The sequence below is a fragment of the Xenopus laevis genome, chromosome 1S (genome assembly GCF_017654675.1).
Source record: "Xenopus laevis strain J_2021 chromosome 1S, Xenopus_laevis_v10.1, whole genome shotgun sequence".
NCBI classification, from domain to species: Eukaryota; Metazoa; Chordata; class Amphibia; order Anura; family Pipidae; genus Xenopus; species Xenopus laevis.
In genome coordinates this window covers 13,335,426-13,355,802 of record NC_054372.1, presented here as the reverse complement: position 1 = coordinate 13,355,802, position 20,377 = coordinate 13,335,426, and the positions used below count along the sequence as shown (strand labels likewise).

Sequence of the window (20,377 nt, the reverse complement as noted above, 5' to 3'; positions counted from 1 at the left end):
TATAGATCCGCTCGTTTGGCGATGTCGCCAAACGAGCGTATCTCCCTCCGATATGCCCACCTTAAGGTGGGCAATATCGGGCTGATCCGATCGTGGGCCCTAGGGCCCAACGATCGGATCCTAGCGTTCGCCAAACGGGCGGTCGGATCGCGGGACCGCATCAACGAACAGATGCGGCCGCGATCCGACGGGATTTTTAATCCCATCCGATCGAGATCTGGCCGACTTTCGGCCAGATCTCGATCAGGGAAGCCCGTCGGGGGCCCCCATACACGGCCAATAAGCTGCCGACTCGGTCTGTCGGCAGCTTTTATCGGCCCGTGTATGGCCACCTTAAGGGTAAATATAATCTCAAATGAACTTACCATCCGCTCCATCGAGTTTTTCGTAGTCGTCCTCATCATCATCGTCATCATCTTCGTCTTGATCTAAACGTGTAGAAGCATCAGTAAATCTCGTTGTTTTCTTTTGGGAATAACACACACACACATGCATGTTGCTATAGTAGGGATCTACAGCTTTTTCCGTGGCAAACCCAGCTGAAGGCTCAGAGCAGTTCACCCAAGGCCTCCATCTACACTTGTGAGTCTGTTATTCTGGCTGGATACTTTTGTTGCCAAAGTTTGAAACAGCGCTACTAATCCGCATTAGCCAATCAGGCGACATTGTCTTAAAGGAGAAGGAAAGCTACTGAGGCATTTTATTGCCAATAGATTAGCTGCAATAGTGCAAGCTAGAATGCTATATTTATTCTGTAGAATGTTTTACCATACCTGAGTAAAAAGCTCTAGAAACTCTCTGTTTGTTTAGAATAGGAGCTGCAGTAGTAATGTGGTGTGACATCACTTCCTGCATGAGTCTCTCCCTGTTCTTGGCTCAGATTACAGTAGAGAAGGGAGGGGAGGGGGGAGAGGAGCAAACTGAGCATGCTCTTGCCCAGGGCAATGAGGTTAAAGCTGAAGGCAGGAAGTCTGATACAGAAGCCCATGAGTACACAATAGAAGGAAAGAAATGCAGTGTTTCTTTTGACAGGGGACTCAGAGCAACATTACTTTGGGGGTTTACTGGTATATTTAGATGGACCTTTCTGATAAAGCTTACTTGTTTGTCATGGGCAAGGAAAGCTACTGGAGCATTGGATTAACCTCAATACTATATTTATTCTGCAGAATGCCATATCTGAGTAAACAGCTCTATAAGCTCTCTGTTTGTTTAGGATAGCAGCTGCCATATTAGCTTGGTGTGACATCACTCGCTGCCTGAGTCTCTCCCTGCTCACTCATAGCTCTGGGCTCAGTTTACAGCAGAGAGGAAGGGGAGAATGGAGGGGGAGTGGGAGAGAGAAGCAAACTGAGCATGTTCAAGCCCTAGCCCTGGAGGTTTAAACTGAAAACAGGAAGTCTGATACAGAAGCCCATGATTACACAATAGAAGGAAAGAAATATGTTGACTCAGAGCAGCGTTATTTTGATGTTTTACTGGTGTATTTATATAGACCTTTCTGATAAAGCTCACTTAGTTTTAGCCATTCCTTCTCCTTTAGTCCTAACATGGGCAACTATCATGAACTCCTCACTGAGTGGGTCTTCCAGAGCAGCAGCTGTAGGTAGAAGGGGCTGAGAGAATAACATATACTGTAGGGTGTGTTGTCAATGGCAACATTTAATATCAGTTTTTCCCAGCATGTTGCCAACTCCAGCACAGTCCAACAGCTAGAAGGCCACAGGTTGTATAGTTCTATTGCTTATAAACAATTCCAACAAAGTCTGTTTTGCTTTGTGCCATCACTAAATGTACCCCTGCATAATAACCAATCATATATTTGCTTTCATTATTCTACCTGCTGGATCCTATGAGTTCCTGGACCACAGCAAACTTTGCCCATGAGTAACATGATCACCCCCAATGAAACAGAATTCAAATGGCAAAAATACAGTTAATTTTTTACCATCAGACAGATTGTGAGTGTATTTAATATCCACAGGGCGTTCCACAGAGCCATAGAAGCTGTCAGAATCAGAGTCAGGGTCGCTGAAAATATTAGGAAAGAACAAGTTGCAGTGTTTGATTATCATCGTGGGCAAGAAAAAGTTTAACTTAAATTCATGTAGACTCTACGGGGTATATTTATCAAAGAGTGAAGTTAGAGGTCGCCACAGTCTTCTAGAGTGAAATTCTGCCACTCTCCATTCATTTCTATGGGATTTTTAAAAGAGTTATTTATCAATGGGTGAAAGTGAAAGTTCATCCTTTGATAAATAAGCCTTTTGAAATCCCATAGAAATGAGTGGAGGACTGTGGCGACCTCTAACTTCACTCTTTGATAAATATACCCTACATGTCATATATAGACTGTGCACGTAATACATCATTATTTTTTTATTTTCTATATCTGTCTACATATGTCATAACTAGATGACGTGCCAAACCATAGCGGTTGTTTGATAGATATATTTTAAAGATAGGCCTGATTATGTTGTTCTCAAAAAGGCACAGTTGGAGGCCCATTTCTCAAAAGTCGAATTTCTTAATTCATGTGAATTTTTTTTAATTCGAATATACCCCCAATTCGACTGGGAGTTTATTTAAGAAAACATTTGAATGTCTAATATTCGATCGAATGGTTCTGACCCGAAAATTCAAATCGTATTTTATTTGTATAAATCAATTTTTTCTCCCGAAAAAAAACCTTGAATGTCAGGAAGGCTATTAACATGTCCAAATGGCTGAACGGAACCTCTGCCATTGACTTGTAAATGAACTTGACGGGTTTTAGGTGGCGAATATTCGAATTTGGACCGTTTCCACGGTTGAGGGGCGATAAATCTCACATTTGAATTTTGAAACTCGAAAATTCCAATTCGAATTTACTATTCAACCCTTGATAAATCTGCCCCTTAGAGTCTACCTGGCGTTCTGGAAGGCGAACATCACAGTTACCTTAAATCTGTCACTGTCTCCTTCTTTTCATGGTAATAATCGATCTCTTTCCTTAAGGACAGCATCCACTTCTGCAACAGAAATGTTAAATATTGCAGGAAGCCAAATATAATATATATATATATATATAATATATCTTTTATGCAGTATCAGCCTATCAGCAGGTGCCAACATTCTACACAGTTCGGGGGCAAATAATCAAATAATGAGTGTTCTGAATATTTCTCAGTATCAACATTTTTATAAAGGCAAACCTGAAAGGGGGTGTGGCTTAGCAGAAAGCAGGCAGGGCTTAGGACTAGGGAATGAATAGGCATGGGCAGGGACTAGTGATGTGCGGGTAAGGATTTTTGGCCGCCACCCGCCCATCCTCTATCCGCGACCGACTTCCGGGTTCCTTTTATAGACCCAAAGTTTCCAGTTGCACATAAAACCACACAAGGTATTTCAATCAAAATGTGCTCCTTGCACTTCCTTATAGTTGCACTTGGCATCAATCAAGCTTCCTATCTTCTGTTCTGAATCAAGAACTGCCGGACCTAGTGACAAGTTCTAATGCATTTCAAACAAAAACATGATCAAATTGCTTAATTTAATGTGCAAGGATGGGCAGCCTGGGGCCCTGTGTGATGTTGTTCAGCTGCAACTCCCTGTATTCTAACACATTAACATTGCCAGGAGTTGAGACAGACCACTAGAAGGGCTTCAGGCTGGTTAAGACCAAGTTCATGTTTTAATCAACTTTAGTCCTTTTATCTATTTTATTTCTCAGAAAAAGAATCCACTGTTTTACAGTCTTCTAATTTTTTTGGCTAGAATAATGAAACTGACACTTGGCTGAATGTGACAGTTTCACGGTGTTGTCAATGGACAAAGTCAATGCAGTGCTGCTACTAGCTTTCATATTTTTTCCTAATTTTTATTTTGTGGGGTGGTTGAATTATTCTCCTTCCTTTTGAGTACATTTACATTTAATTTATTTTTGTTTGGGGGGGGGTAGATCCCATATTAAGGAGTAGGAAAGGCAATTTACATTGGGGGTGACAAAAATTAGGCACCACAAGTGATTATATTTACTTACCTGACACCCTGGGCGAGTGCTCCTTTCAACAGAAATCTGCACCGGCCAGTTCTTCCAGCGAGCACCATGGAGCGAACCTCTTCCTTCTTCTACTGTTTTTAATTTCCCGGGGGCAACACATGCGCAATAGAATGAAATATCCGACTTTTTCGTTTAAGTTCGTCTTTTTGCTCTACTGAGCATGCACAGCCGGGAGAAGACCAGGGAAGCAGGAAGAGGATCACTCCATGGTGCTCGCTGGAAGAACTACAGGCCGGTGCAGTTTTCTGCTGATAGCCCGGGGTGTCAGGTAAGTAAATATAATCACTTGGGGTGCCTAACATTCTCCTTTAAAGATAATCATCAGATATATAAGTTCTATGAGATCTGACATTGTGGCTGCCATGCTGCACACCCATATGCCCATAGGTTGACAGCCAAGCCCCATACCTTCCTCTCCTCTTCAGATGCTGCCGAAAAGTACCATGTGCGCTGCTTCTTGCTGATGTGGACCATTTTGAATGGAAACACATTACTTGATGTAGTCTCTTCTGCCGCCCTCATGACCCTAAAAGGCAATAGGGGCACATGTGAATGGAAGGCGGCTTTTATGTTGAAAATGAACATAAACCATAGAGCTGATCTAAAGTGAGGCAGTATACATTAGATAGCTTTAAGAAGGGGTTGGATCGCTTTTTGGCAAGTGAGGGAATACAGGGTTATGGGAGATAGCTCATAGTACAAGTTCATCCAGGGACTGGTCCCATTGCATCTTGGAGTCAGGAAGGAATTTTTCCCCCTCTGAGGCAAATTGGAGAGGCTTCAGATGGGGTTTTATGCCTTCCTCTGGATCAACTAGCAGTTAGGCAGTTCAAAAAAAAATTAAAAGGTTGAACTTGATGGACATGTGTTTTTTTTTCAACCTAACTTATTATGTAGGAGATACCACTGCTCACTTCCCCCATGAGCCCACTTCCAGGTGAGAACCTGTAGACAGGATTTACTACTGTCCAATGGAATCAAACAATGGTCTACCCAAATTGCCTCTTTCTGTGACCCTACATGGAGAGGGGATCACAAAATTTGGTGAAAACTGAACTAGCAAACCATACCTCTCCATGTCAAAACACCCAGCACAAAGCTCTCCAACAGCCCCATGAGGAAAAACACGGTGAAACTACACAACCACTGTTAAATTTAGGGATGCACCAAATCCACTATTTGGGATACGGTCGAATCCCAGAACCCTTCATAAAGGATTTGAACGAATACCGAACTGAATCTTAATTTGCATATGCAAATTAGGGCCAGGAAAGGAAAAAGTTGGAAATGTTTTTTTTACTTTCTTGTTTTGTGACAAAAGGTCACATGATTTCCCTTCCCTAATTTACATATGCAAATCAGGATTCCGATTCAGTTCAACCAGGCACAAGGATTCGGCCTAACCCAAATCCTCCTGAAAAAGGACGAATCCTGGATTCGGTGCCTCCCTAGTTAAATTAAATCCGATCTCCCACCATAAATGGCGGCACAGGCTTTGGTTCACCCAACTTTCCATTACCACTTATTTAATATGCAAGGGTTGTATGTTGGCATCATGGTGACAATGTTGGAGAGAATAAGACTTGTTTACCAACCTGTTGTAGCCATTAAGCGAGAAGGCTCCTTGTGAAGTGGCGGAAGTGCTGGTTTTGAAGTAGTAAACACAACCCTTGTGGATGATCACAAATCTTAGGGGCCCTGGAGAAGAACAAGAAGAAGCCAACATTGGTGATTTATATGGAGCAAATTCACTAAACGACGAAGCGCCTAACGCTAGCGTGAATGCGCTAGCATAGCGCATTTTCGTTAATTTGCTGATTCACTAACGGACGCTGGCGTAAATTCGCTAGTGTTACTTCGCACCCTTACGCCTGGCGAATTTGCGCAACGGACGTAACTACGCAAAATTCACTAACGCGCAAATTATTCTGAACGCTACCTTTTTGCGCCAGACTTCCTTTGCCACCTCAGACCAGGCGAAGTGCAATAGAGTAGATAGGGATTGCTTCAAAAAAAGTTAAAAAATTTTCTAAGTCCCAAAAAACGCTGGCGTTTTTTCATTTTTCATGGGTGATAGGCTGAAAAAGATAGAAATTTTTTTTGGGGGCTACCCTCCTTCCCCCCTACATTTCCTAACTCATGGCACCTTAACTATACAGTGGGCACATGTGTAGGGCAAAATAAAAATTTTATTTGCTGTTTTGAAGGTTTCCCAGGCTTGTGTAGTGATGCTTCATATACCTCCATTGTAACTTCAATTTGGCGCCGTATGCAAATTAGCCATCGCTAGCGTAACTTTGCTTTGATTGGCGAATTACCGCTAGCGCAACTTCGCAACCTTACGCTTCCCCTGAGCGCAACTTTGGATTTTAGTGAATTTGCGTAGCGCTGGCGAAAATACGTCTGGCGAAGCGCGACGAAGCGGACCCTGGCACAATAACGAATCTTAGTGAATGTCCCACATAGTGTCTCCATTAGTGATGGGCGAATTTATTCTCCAGGCATGGATTTGCGTCAAAGTTACGCACTTTGCTGACTGTGAATGTTTTCGAGAAACTGCAGTGAAAAGTCTCTGCGTCAAAAAAAGAGACGTGGGCAAAAAAATTTTGCAAAATTATTTGGATGCCCAGTGACTTTGATGCATTTGGACAAAGAGTCGTGTATATGAAAATTAACGATTGTGTCAAAATTGTCGTGCGTCAAAATTATTTTGTAATAATTGACTGCGAAATTTTCGTGAATTTTTTTTGCGAAGTGAAATGGGGCAGATTCGTTCATCACTAGACTCCATGAGACATTGCAGGTATGATGACTGATATCCCTGTAATATATATAAAAGTAAGGACTCCTGTCCCAGCCAATATTTTCACTGGATAATAATGTGCTGCTCTACAGTTCAAAGAGACCCCTTATCTGGAAAACCGCAGGTTATTTATGCTGGTAAATAAGTATGCATTGAATCAGTGTTAGTACACAGGTGGGACAGGGCTTTCTGTCAGATGCACAGCGAGGCGGCTGGAAACAAATGCCACTGTGTATGATGTGTATCTGCAACTTCTCACCACAAACAAGACTGTGGTTTGTCAGTGTCAGAGCAAGTTCCCCAGACACATGTGTGTGCAAAGATCATGACATTTCGCTCAGGGCTCTCAAGTCACGTGACTTACTGGAAAGCTTAGAGAGCGATGAGAAGTCATGGGCTACTTTTAGTGGCCGGCAGAGGTTACCGGTAATGGAATTGTTTTACTGCAGACAGTACCTAGGGCAAAATAAAGATTCTTTCTCTGTATCAGATCGCTTGACCTTCATAATCATCATTCATCACACCCTGTTGCTGGTTTTCAAATATGTTTCACAAATGGGACCTTGGGGCAAATTCTCTAAGGTTCATGGTTGCACCAGGCGTAGCTTCGCCACACTTCGCCAGGCGTAGTTTCGCCAGCGCTCCGCAAATTCACTAAAATCCGAAGTTGCGCTCAGGGGTAGCGTAAGGTTGCGAAGTTGCGCTAGCGTTGATTCGCTAAGCGAAGCGAAGTTACGCTAGCGATGGTTAATTTGCATACGGCGCCAAATTCAAATTTCAATGGAGGAATACGTACAATCACTACAAATGCCTGGGAAACCTTCAAAACATCAAATACTAATTTTTTTTTGCTCTACACATGTGCCCACTGTATAGTTAAGTTGCCATGAATTAGGAAATGTAGGGGGGAAGGAGGGGAGACCCAAAAAAATTTTCAATCTTTTTCAGCCTATTACCCATAATATAGAAAAACCGCCAGCGTTTTTTGGGACTTAGAAAAAATTTGAACTTTTTTTGAAGCAATCCCTATCTACGCTATTGCGCTTCGCCTGGTCTGATGTGGCGAAGGAAGTCTAGCGTAAAAGGTAGCGTTCAGTACACTGCGCGCGTTAGTGAATTTGCGTAGTTACGTCCGTTGCGCAAATTCGCGTAAGGGTGCGAAGTAACACTAGCGAATTTACGCCAGCGTCCGTTAGTGAATTTGCGAAGTAACGAAAATGACCAACGCTAGCGAATTGACTCTAGCGTTAGGCGCTTCGGCGCATAGTGAATTTGCCCCCTTGTACCAAGGGTAAATACAAGCTGCATACTGTATCAGGCTGATTGGGCCCTGTATGTACCTGGCATTGCCCTACTAGCAGATCTCACCATTAATGGACAGCTTTAATCCATCCCTACCCTAGGGGTAGAAAGATGTGAAGCTAAAAACAAATCTTATAATACTCTGTTAGGACCATGGAAAGAGCTTAGAATCAGTGGCATAAATTAGACACGGCCCCTTAAGATAGATCTCATAAATATGTACTGAACCTGTTAGTCAGAACCCTTATGGGCCACCTATGATGTCAGAGTTTGCTCCAGCATGTGTTTTGGAGCATACAAAGCAGGTGTGGGGCAACCCCATTCCACTGAAAAAGAAGCAATCTGGGGTTAGAGAGTCAGCGTTTTCATCACTGCCACAATCAATTGTCGAATGTCTGCTTTGATCCCTGCCACAATCAACTGCTGAATGATCGTTTTGATCACTGCCATAATCAACTGCAGAATAACTGCACTGATCACTGCCGCAATCAGTTGCCGCATAACCACTTCAATTGATGAAGGGCTGTTTTGATCACTGCCATAATCAACTGCCAAATAACCACTTTGATCACTGCCATAATCAACTGCACAATGACCACGTTGATCACTGCCACAATCAACTGCCAAATGCCCGCTTTGATTACTGCCACAATCAATTGCTGAATGACCAGAGACTTTAGCAATACTGAGTGTTTCAGGAATGCTTTGCTGACTTTTGGCTTTGCTGACTTTTGCGGTTGTTTGGACAGTGGTAGGTTAATTAGTGATATATTTAGGCAAACAGAACAGGTAAATATATAGTGAGATATTTGGCACGTGCCTATGTGAACTCATAAAATCATGGAAAAAGCTCTGTACATACTGGAAGGGAAAAACCCCTTCACCATCATGAAACATGTGCAATGTTTATATGGCTGATAGCGATGGGCTCGTTCTTATCATGTGATCATGATGCCCATAATTGTCCAACAAATAAATAGAAAGAGCTAATGCCTGGAAATCCCCAGTCCCACAGTAAAAGGAAAAATGTGCCAGCGTCGGGGCAAAATAAAGAAGCGTTACTTGCTTTTTCCTGTATTTGTGCATCTCAGGGTTCAGCGTCAGCATTACTCACATTTCAGGAGCTGGAACTGCTTTCCTCCCTTTTTGTGCAGGTATCCTGAGATCGTGACTCCTCCGGGCATTGTCAGTAGATTCTGGGCCCCGATGGCTTTCATGGGAGTTGGCCAGCCGGGCTCGTCTGACGCCATCATTCTGAAACACACATTTAAACAGCACTGAAGATCAGGAACATTTTGTCTAAGTAAAACTTAGTAAGTTGCACCGTGTCTGCTGGAGGCTTATTCAGTGGCAGATTGTTGCAACGGCATTTGTATCACACAACTGATTACAATTACCAATTACATGTAAAGAAACAATGCTTTCTTCAGCAGCATAATTGTCACCAGAAGCTGCCTTTAATTTGTATGTGACAGTCCAACATACACTGCTACATGGTATAGTAACCTCTAATCAAGCATGAGCTAGGAATGTTTCTTCCATTCTCAGCCGGTGTGCCGCAGTCAGGCCTCAGGCCTAGACTTGTTACTAAGCTGTCACTATCTGATACTTGTTACAACCTGTTCTAGCATTTTCTGGAAGTTAAAAAAGGTGAGGTGGCAGCTAAGTGATATCACAGCCATGCTCTGAAATAAAGACAAAAAGGAACATCCCGAGCCGCAACCTCCCACCGTCCCCCCCGTAACTACCTTCTTTTTCTTTCAGCCGTGCCGGGGGCCAGGGTGGGAAGTCGGAAGCTGCTTCCGCGTAAGAACCAGGGCAGGGCCAGCAGAACCCACCGGGTTTTTTCCCGGCATCCCCCCGGACCAGTCCGACACTGCTGCTATCTGTTTATTAGGCATATTAATCTTAAAAGGATTCTGACATGATTTTTTTGGTGTAGTTTTTATTTCTAAATTACACTGTTTACACTGCAAATAATTCACTCTACAATATAAAATTTCATTCCTGAACCAGTGTATTATTTTTAGTTGTAATATTGGTGTGTAAGTGCATCTCAGGTCATTTTGCCTGGTCATGTGCTTTCAGAAAGAGCCAGCACTTTAGGATGGAACTGCTTTCTGGCAGGCTGTTGTTTCTCAATGTAACTGAATGTGTCTCAGAGGGACCTGGATTTTACTATTGAGTGCTGTTCTTAGATCTACCAGGCAGATGTTATCTTGTGTTAGGAAGCTGCTATCTGGTTACCTTCCCATTGTTCTGTTGTTAGGCTGCTGATGGGGGAAAGGGAGGGGGTGATATCACTCCAACTTGCAGTACAGCAGTAAAGAGTGACTGAAGTTTATCAGAGCACAAGTCACATGACTGGGGGCAGCTGGGAAACTGACAATATGTCTAGCCAATATGTCAGATTCAAAATTAAATATAAAAAAATCTGTTTGCTCTTTTGAGAAACGGATTCAATGCAGAATTCTGCTGGAGCAGCACTATTAACTGATGCGTTTTGAAAAAAACATGTTTTCCCATGACAGTCTCCCCTTTGGCCGAATGGTAGTAAAAACTTTTTTCCTGGTTTCTTGGATCACTGGTTGCTGGGGTCAGTATCACCCTAACAATCCAGTAAAAATTGCTGACAGTTTACTCCTGACATATACAGTACATAAAGGGAAGTGTTTGGCCAGGGCAGATTTCCCATTTCCAATTGGGAGTAGGAGTAGGAAAACCAAATCACCATACACATATCTACAGGAACAGAGCCATAACCCTGCAAATAAACCGATACGTCCCCATAAAACAGTATTTATACTAAAAAATGCTGCCAAACTAATAATATCCTAAAAGGACAAGTACACAGGCCAGAGGACAGATCTGACAGCCACCAGACTCAATTATATTTCCCCTGTCATACCAAAGTGCCCCCCAGACATCAAGGGGCAGCGTGAATCAGTGCAAATGGCGCATTCCAAGTCAATACGTTTCATTACCCCCAAGAAGAGGATTCCTCTATTAATTAATAATGAAAGCAATAGTTGTGCTCTCCTGACCCATCATTAACTTTAACTCATGAACTCTGATTGAACTGGTAACTGCAATTTAAAACAAAGCAGAAGCTTTGTGATGCCAGTGCAATGGGAATATTCCACTGTGTATCCAAACTATTCCATCAAACTATGTCTTGTTATCTGTTCTTTCATTAGAAGTGATTGGTGCTATTAGTGCATGCCTAGAAACTACACGTAACTATCAGAGCTATTCCTGTTGTCCTCATGCACAACTGTACATCTAGTACATAACCAGCAAGGTTTTTTAATTACTACTATAGGTAACATCTCTCCCTACTATACCTGTTATCCCACAGTCACACTCCCTTCCCAGAGACTATTATCCACTGTTACTATAGGCACCATCTCTCCCTACTATACCTGCTATCCCACAGTCACACTCCCTTCCCAGAGACTATTATCCACTGTTACTATAGGCACCATCTCTCCCTACTATACCTGCTATCCCACAGTCACACTCCCTTCCCAGAGACTATTTTCCACTGTTACTATAGACACCATCTCTCCCTACTATACCTGCTATCCCACAGTCACACTCCCTTCCCAGAGACTATTTTCCACTGTTACTATAGACACCATCTCTCCCTACTATACCTGCTATCCCACAGTCACACTCCCTTCCCAGAGACTATTATCCACTGTTACTATAGACACCATCTCTCCCTACTATACCTGCTATCCCACAGTCACACGCCCTTCCCAGAGACTATTATCCACTGTTACTATAGACACCATCTCTCCTACTATACCTGCTATCCCACAGTCACACTCCCTTCCCAGAGACTATTATCCACTGTTACTATAGGCACCATCTCTTCCTACTATACCTGCTATCCCACAGTCACAGTCCCTTCCCAGAGACTATTATCCCACTGTTACTATAGGCACCATCTCTCCCTACTATACCTGCTATCCCACAGTCACACTCCCTTCCAGAGACTATTATCCCACTGTTACTATAGGCACCATCTCTCCCTACTATACCTGCTATCCCACAGTCACACTCCCTTCCCAGAGACTATTATCCACTGTTACTATAGACACCATCTCTCCCTTCTATACCTGCTATCCCACAGTCACACTCCCTTCCCAGAGACTATTATCCACTGTTATTATAGACACCATCTCTCCCTACTATACCTGCTATCCCACAGTCACACTTCCTTCCCAGAGACTATTATCCACTGTTACTATAGGCACCATCTCTCCCTACTATACCTGCTATCCCACAGTCACACTCCCTTCCTAGAGACTATTATCCCACTGTTACTATAGGCACCATCTCTCCCTACTATACCTGCTATCCCACAGTCACACTCCCTTCCCAGAGACTATTATCCACTGTTACTATAGACACCATCTCTCCCTTCTATACCTGCTATCCCACAGTCACACTCCCTTCCCAGAGACTATTATCCACTGTTATTATAGACACCATCTCTCCCTACTATACCTGCTATCCCACAGTCACACTTCCTTCCCAGAGACTATTATCCACTGTTACTATAGGCACCATCTCTCCCTACTATACCTGCTATCCCACAGTCACACTCCCTTCCCAGAGACTATTATCCACTGTTACTATAGGCACCATCTCTCCCTACTATACCTGCTATCCCACAGTCACACTCCCTTCCCAGAGACTATAATCCCACTGTTACTATAGGCACCATCTCTCCCTACTATACCTGCTATCCCACAGTCACACTCCCTTCCCGGAGACTATTATCCACTATTACTATAGGCACCATCTCTCCCTACTATACCTGCTATCCCACAGTCACACTCCCTTCCCAGAGACTATTATCCACTGTTACTATAGACACCATCTCTCCCTACTATACCTGCTATCCCACAGTCACACTCCCTTCCCAGAGACTCTTATCCCACTGTTACTATAGACATAATTTTCCTACATCACTTCTATAAGCACCACTGTGCGATATGCACAGATTGGAGTAAATTTCGGTGCACTACTGAGCTTTCCCACACGTCTCTTTTCTACTGTACTGAGTAGAATTGTCATGTTGGATAAAATGATGCCTGATTCCAATGTTATTAATAGAGCTATAAAACTAAAAGAAAGGAACAATTGTTTTCCAGAAAAGTTGGTAAAACTAGTTTTGAGGGGCTCCCACATATGTGGTACCAGTGGTTCAGTCTACCCTCCCCTTAGCACAGCTGTATTTGCTCAAATAATCAGCAAGGTATGGGAAATATTTCTATTGCTCAGATAAGGAAATAACATGTAATATTATGTGCAAATGAAAAACACAAAATGTTCAGCTATTTCCTGAACTGTACCTGAACAGCTTAGTCTAACTGCCCAAAACTTTGTACTGTAGCCAAGGTCCAAGTTGCTGAAGAAGAAATGACTGATTTTCTGATTTTTAACTCATAATAATCCCAGGGAGAATAAGAATAATAAGGATTTATAGGAGCCGTTGAATACAGGATTTTAAAGTGAATCTCCATATGAAAATGTAATTATTTTCTTAGCATAATGAAAGAAAGTGTAAATCTAAGTATTCTTTTCTTTCCTGGTCCACATGGGCCCCAGCAGCCTAAACCCCCCCCGACCCATCCAGCAGCTGCAATGCCTTATATACAGGTACGGGATCCGTTATCCGGAAACCCATTATCCAGAAAGCTACAAATTATGGGATGGCCATCTCCCATACACTACATTTTATCCAAATAATTGAATTTTTTTAAATTTCCCTTTTCTCTGTAATAATAAAACAGTAGCTTGTACTTGATCCCAACTAAGATATAATTAATCCTTATTGGAAGCAAAACCAGCCTATTGGGTTTATTTAATGTTTACATGATTTTCTAGTAGACTTAAGGTATGGAGATCCAAATTACAGAATGATTCGTTATCTGGAAAATCCCAGGTCCCGAGCATTCTGGATAACAGATCCCATACACGTAGTCACTTGTAACTGAAAATAAAGGAAAGGTAAATCGTACTTATAAAAAGCCAAACTTGACCTTTTAAAGGGGAAGGAAACCCTTTCAGCGCAAAACCAAACCAAAAAAAAATGCAGGAACTACATAACCCACAATGCATTGCACTGTGATGTTCTGTTCCTTATTGAAATCACATGTGCAGGGAATTGTGGGGTTTGGAGGATGCAGGCTGAAGACAGATGGCTGTTGATACAAAGTAACAGTAGTCAGCCAGCTTAGCAAAGTAGTCAGACAGATCAGTAGGAGAGCAGGGGGTTAGGCTTAGGGAACTGTCCCAAACCATTAAAAATCGTGCATATTTTTAATTGATGTATATATTGCAATGTTGCTTGAAATTATGTTTACTTTTCAAAAAGTTATGTTTGTGTGGAGTTCCCCTTTAAGTACAGCACAGTTTACACAGTAATATTCTCTGTGCCACCCCTTCATTGAGGAGTCAACCATTCCACAAGGCTGGGCTACAATTTGCTCTGAGCAGGTTCAGAAATATGGCCATTCTCTAACTAAAGCAGACATCCCTTTGGGCTAATGAGATCTTTCTGAGACTCTAGGACCTTTTAGGTTGACCCGAATATTGGTCAGGAATTACAGGTTGCCTTCTACTATCCCCCAGTGGCACCAAGGTAAAATCAGGGCACTTACAGTTATAAATACAGCTAGGGTTGCCACCTGGCCGGTATTTTACAGGCCTGGCCGGTAAAAATGATAGTTAATCCCAAAGTTATTAATAGGGAAAAAAGATAAATAGATAGGAAGGCCGGTATTTTTTTCCAGAAAAGGTGGCACCCCTAAGTACATTATGTAATCTAACGGACAGTGGTGTAACTAGATATTAATGGGCCTCACAACAGATTATTTTTCAGGCCCCCAGGTTGACCAGTTTTACCAAAATTTATTGAAATTGTATATGAATTAGGGCCTCACGGGCTCCCCTGCGGGCGCAGGGTTTGCTTCCTCCATAGTTACGCCCATGCTAGCGGAGCAAAGCGTTTTTCACAAGCCTTCCAACAGGAGGTCAGAAGCAACTTATATTTGATTATGGCTTTTCAGTGAGAGGCCAGATGCTGCCATCTCATTAGCTGAAGAGTCAATATTGTGTGTGCTTCAACCACCTTATTTAACCTTGTAGGTTGGGTCTGGAAATCCTTGCCAGGGGTTTGCATAGACATACAGGGAAAAAAACAAACTGCTACAGCACCTCTTTGTTGCAAAAAAATGAAAACTTGGATTTATTATGTCAAACAACCAGGCAACATTTCGGGCTTACTCTCGCCCTTTCTCAAGCCTGAGGTTGTTTGACTTAATAAATCCAAGTTTTCACTTTTTGCAACAAAGAGGTGCTGCAGCGGCATTTTTTTTCCCTGTATATCATAAGCTGAAGAGGAATCAGCTTTTTATTTTGCTATGAAATAATAAATACAGTGATACATTTCAGATAGATCAGTTCTATCTATTTGCAAATGTTACACCCCATCCCCTTTACTTAGTAGAGCAGCTTGTAGCTAAGTTTCCCTTTCACTGATTTCGGTAGTTTTGTTTTTCGTAAACGGGCACGCTTCTCTATGTCAGTCATGGCCAACCTCAGCTTCCTGTCTACAGAACTCCCACATTAGCTAATAGCAGAAACATACACTCTGACATCATTTCTACAACCTCAAACTTATACAATTATTATTATTATCATGCTTTATATAGAGCTCAAACATAGTTTACACTGCTACAGAGATTATACATCATTCACATCAGTCCCTGCACTGTGGAGCTTACAATCTAAGGTTTTATAGCCACAGGAGGAGGACAAAGCGCTTTTATATCGTACCCCATATCCTTTAAAATGACCTTAATGTCCCGTTCTGGGTTCAAGACATAAATTACACTTGACTGCACTGAGCACTTGCAGGTGATTCCTATTCAAAGGTGTTGGGGGGCAATTTCGATTATTCTGTCTCACACCCACAGAGAAGTTATTCCTACTTGAACAAGTGCAAAAGATTTGGGGTGAAACCGTGCAGAAGTGGCACAGCGAGAAAATGCAATAATGCGCTGCAACTGCAATCTCCCAATGATTATATTAAATACTAATAGTTTATATTAAATATTAGCCCTGCAGAACAACCTCCTGTTTTAAAAAATAAGAGGCAACACATCAGGGGTAATTTATCAAAATTCGATTTTTTTTTTTCCTGATATTTAAAATTAAAAAAGCGCGACCAAACTAGAATCCACGATTTACCCTTAAAAAACCAAGAACAAATCAGATCGGGAAAAACCATGACTTTTTTGGATCGTCGCACGAAACTCGCAACTTTTTCATATTGTCGCACAAAAAAAAATCCAAATTTTTCGGATTTGACGCTGAAAAGTCCGAATTTTTCGTGAAATCAGCTGAAAAGTTCGAATTATCGTATGAAACCCAGAGCAGACCATAATATGTTCAAATTGCAAATAGGACCTCTGCCATTGACTTCTACAGGACCTCGACAGGTTGAAGATATTGGACTTTTTGCATCCTCTGGCATGATAAATCTCATTTTTCAAATTTAAGTATCAAATTTTTGGATTTTTTTGCATTCTGACTTAAATAACCCCCTTTCTCTTTAAATCTATTTAAATCAAGGGGATTTTTTTGGCACCCACAAGTCACCCTATAAATAGTTGATGTTTTGTCAAATCCTCCCACTCATTCGAGGCTGGTACCAGTGCTAGTGAGTGGGCACGATACAGAATTAAGGAGGAAGCGTTTGGGAAATGCAGAGTGGGCAGTAATGTTGCTGCACCTACCATAGGAAATGTAGGGGTGGATTTCCTGAATTCGATAAAAACAACTCTTAGCCTGCTTGACATAAACATATCTGCTGCCTGATTGTCATGTACATATCACTGCCTGCCACAATCTGTGCTACAAAGTCAGCAAGATAAAGTGGAGGTCAGCCAATAACATTTCACTTTGGACCTTCCCTGTCCCCTGTAATTTATAATCTTTATCAGAAAACTCCAAGAAAAAACAATTAGCCAGAAGCTGTACCAGCACAGACTTCTTTGCAAAAGTGAAACATTTACAGGTATGGGATCCGTTATGCGGGAACCCGTTGTCCAGAAAGCTCCGAATTATACAAAGGCCGTCTCCCATAGACTCCATTATATCCAAATAATCCAAAATGTTAAAAATCATTTCCTTTTTCCTCTGTAATAATAAAACAGCAGCTTGTACCTGATCCCAACTAAGATATAACTAATCCTTATTGGAAGCAAAACCAGCCTATTGGGTTTATTTCATGTTTATTTGATTTTCTAGTAGACTTAAGGTATGAAGATCCAAATTACGCAAAGATCCCTTGTCCAGAAAAACCTACGTCCTGTACATTCTGGATAACAGGTCCATTACCTGCATATGTAACGGCATATAGAGGCCTCAGCAGAGCAGTGTATAGAACCTAATGCACAATTCACATGGATAAACTGGTAACGCTGGGTGAAGTTTGTCCCACCCTAGTAACCTCTAGCAACCAATCAAGTGCACAAGAAGCAAAGTACAAAATGATTACAGGCATGGCACCTCAGCCTTCCATCATTTAAAGGGGCGGTTCACCCTTAAGTTAACTTTTAATATGTTATAGAATGGCCAATTCTAAGCAACTTTTCAGTTGGTCTTCATTATTTTATTTTATTTTTTTTAAAGTTTTGGCATTATTTGTCTTCTTCTGACTCTTTTCAGAATGTCCAGTTCTAAGCAACATTTCAATTAGTCTTCCTTATTTATATTTATAGTTTTTGCATTATTTGTCCTCTTCTTCTGAGTTTTTCCAACTTTCAAATGAGGGTCATCAACCCCATCTAAAAAACAAAAGCTCTGTAAGGCTACAAATTTATTGTTATTGCTACTTTTTATTACTGATACTTCTATTCAGGCCTCTCCTATTAATAATTCGGTCTCTTATTCAAACCAATGCATGGTTGCTAGGGTAATTTGGACCCTAGAAACCAGATTGCTGAACAATTTGCAATTGTTTTTCATTTTTGTTTTTGAGTTATTTAGCTTTTTATTCAGCAGCTATCCAGTTTGTAATTTTAGCAATATGGTTGCTGGGGTCCAAATTCCCCTAGCAACCATGCACTGATTTGTATAAGATACTGGAATATGAATAGGAGAGGCCTGAATAGAAAGACGAGTAATAAAAATTAGCAATAACTATACAATTGTACATACTACCCATCACTAAGCCAGGGCACAGTGGCAAGCAAACACTCACTGGCCTTATAGCCCACTGGGATTAAAACACACACACTCTGCATGATTTACAAGATGATGATGAGAATGTAGTAGCCCCTATAACCAATCACTGCTTATTCTGACTACAGTCTCATTCTCTATTTCGGGCAAAAATATAAAAATACGTAGGGGGTTATTTACTAAATTCTGAATGCAAAAATCACGAAAAATTTGTGATTTTTTTTTTTTTTATGAAATCGGACTTTATCAGAATAAGAATTTATTAAACCCCGAGGATGGAAAAGTCTGAATCAGAAAATCCAGCATCTCAGACCTGTCGAGGTTGCACATAAGTCAATGGGAGAAGTCCCAGTGATTTTTGATGTGCACTGGGTTTCATTCAATACCCCGAAGTCTTCTGAGTTTTCGGATGAAAAAATCGTGAAAAACTGTTTGTTTTTTTTCCGCAAAGCAAATTTTCGGGAAAATGTAATAATAAAAAAGTGAATTTGATAGGAGTTTGTAGCAGAAAATATTGAGATAAATTCGGACTGTGATAAATAACCCCCTAAATGATGTCAGCTTTCACACGCAGCACTTTGATCTTGCCTGCTGTCAGTATACGGGACCCATTTGCTCCTGATTATAAATCCCCAGCAAATTGATACAAACAAATACCCCACATAAGAGCAGGGTGAGATGTCTGTATCTGATCCACCACTTACCTCGCGTCTTGCCGACACATGATGGTCCTCCTCTCGAAAGAAACTGCCAGCGACTGTGATCTTTTTATATTTGTAGCCATTAGGTAAAACACATGATCCGGAAGACCAGGCGCATGCTGAGCGGAGGGGACAAGTACTTAAAATGACAGAGATGGGGGGAAGTTAATGTTGTCCCCTGCTCCACGCCTATCTGCTAGCTGCAAGCTTCAAGGAATAAAAGCTGAACTAAAGTAGTCTGGACACAAACATTGAAGTTGGCCGTTGACTTATTTCCTGCCTTGCGGCTGCAACTTCCTCCTTCCTGGGGTCGGCAGTGAACACGTATATCAGATGCAACATTCCTGGCCTACAGCTGACTATGAGACCCGGCCCTGAGCCAATCGCTGCCTTTCAATGTTTAAAAAAAAAAAGAAAATCAAAGGGGGATTTCCTGACAAGGACTACATTACTTTTATAGAGACAGAGCTTCCCCATTTATATAAAAAGGGAACCGAGAGAACACACGCTCACCTGAACTGGCTTCAGGAACTTAACTAGCCGCTACTGATTTCTTCTAAACGATTGGGTAACTGTGGGCGTGTTTCTGGCCGGTACTACTGAAATGTTGAAAAGTCTTACTTGAGTTTTCTTATACTATACTGTTGGGCTTGGGCTCTATTAAATACTGCTTGTATGCTTTAAAATGACTTGGGGATTAGCACAGGGCTAAATTTTATACTCCTTTATGCACCCTAATGGAATGGTGTTGCATAGGAAGAATCATTCTACATGAGGAGCACCTCCTATTAGAATGATGTTGAATAAGGAGCACCTCCTATTAGAATAATTCTACATGAGGAGCACCTCCTATTAGAATGATGTTGAATAAGGAGCACCTCCTATTAGAATAATTCTACATGAGGGGCACTTCCTATTAGAATGGTGTTGAATAAGGAGCACCTCCTATTAGAATAATTCTACACGAGGGGCACCTCCTATGAGAATGATGTTGAATAAGGAGCACCTCCTATTAGACTAATTCTACATGAGGGGCACCTCCTATAAGAATGATGTTGAATAAGGAGCACCTCCTATTAGAATAATTCTACATGAGGGGCACCTCCTATTAGAATGGTGTTGAATAAGGAGCACCTCCTATTAGAATAATTCTACGTGAGGGGCACCTCCTATTAGAATAATTCTACATGAAGAGCACCTCCTATTAGAATGATGTTGAATAAGGAGCAACTCCTATTAGAATAATTCTACATGAGGGGCACC

General features: G+C 41.6%; 1 protein-coding gene across 2 annotated transcripts in view; it reads right to left on the bottom strand.

Moving 5' to 3' along the window:
• sh3bp2.S (SH3-domain binding protein 2 S homeolog) overlaps positions 1–19,647 on the bottom strand; it is a 35,737-nt gene extending 16,090 nt beyond the window's left edge. Inside the window, exons 1-7 of one of the 2 annotated variants that reach the window (XM_041579377.1) lie at positions 19,118–19,647; positions 9,262–9,401; positions 5,638–5,740; positions 4,451–4,568; positions 2,941–3,011; positions 1,949–2,031; positions 366–428 (exon numbers count right to left, since the gene is read on the bottom strand). In XM_041579377.1, the coding sequence (XP_041435311.1) occupies positions 366–428; positions 1,949–2,031; positions 2,941–3,011; positions 4,451–4,568; positions 5,638–5,740; positions 9,262–9,401; positions 19,118–19,197 (658 nt within the window). In that variant the 5' untranslated portion in view covers positions 19,198–19,647. The remainder of the gene's footprint in view (positions 1–365; positions 429–1,948; positions 2,032–2,940; positions 3,012–4,450; positions 4,569–5,637; positions 5,741–9,261; positions 9,402–19,117) is intronic. The other variant, XM_041579376.1, reaches the window with a different exon arrangement.
• Between the last annotated feature and the right edge of the window lie 730 nt (positions 19,648–20,377).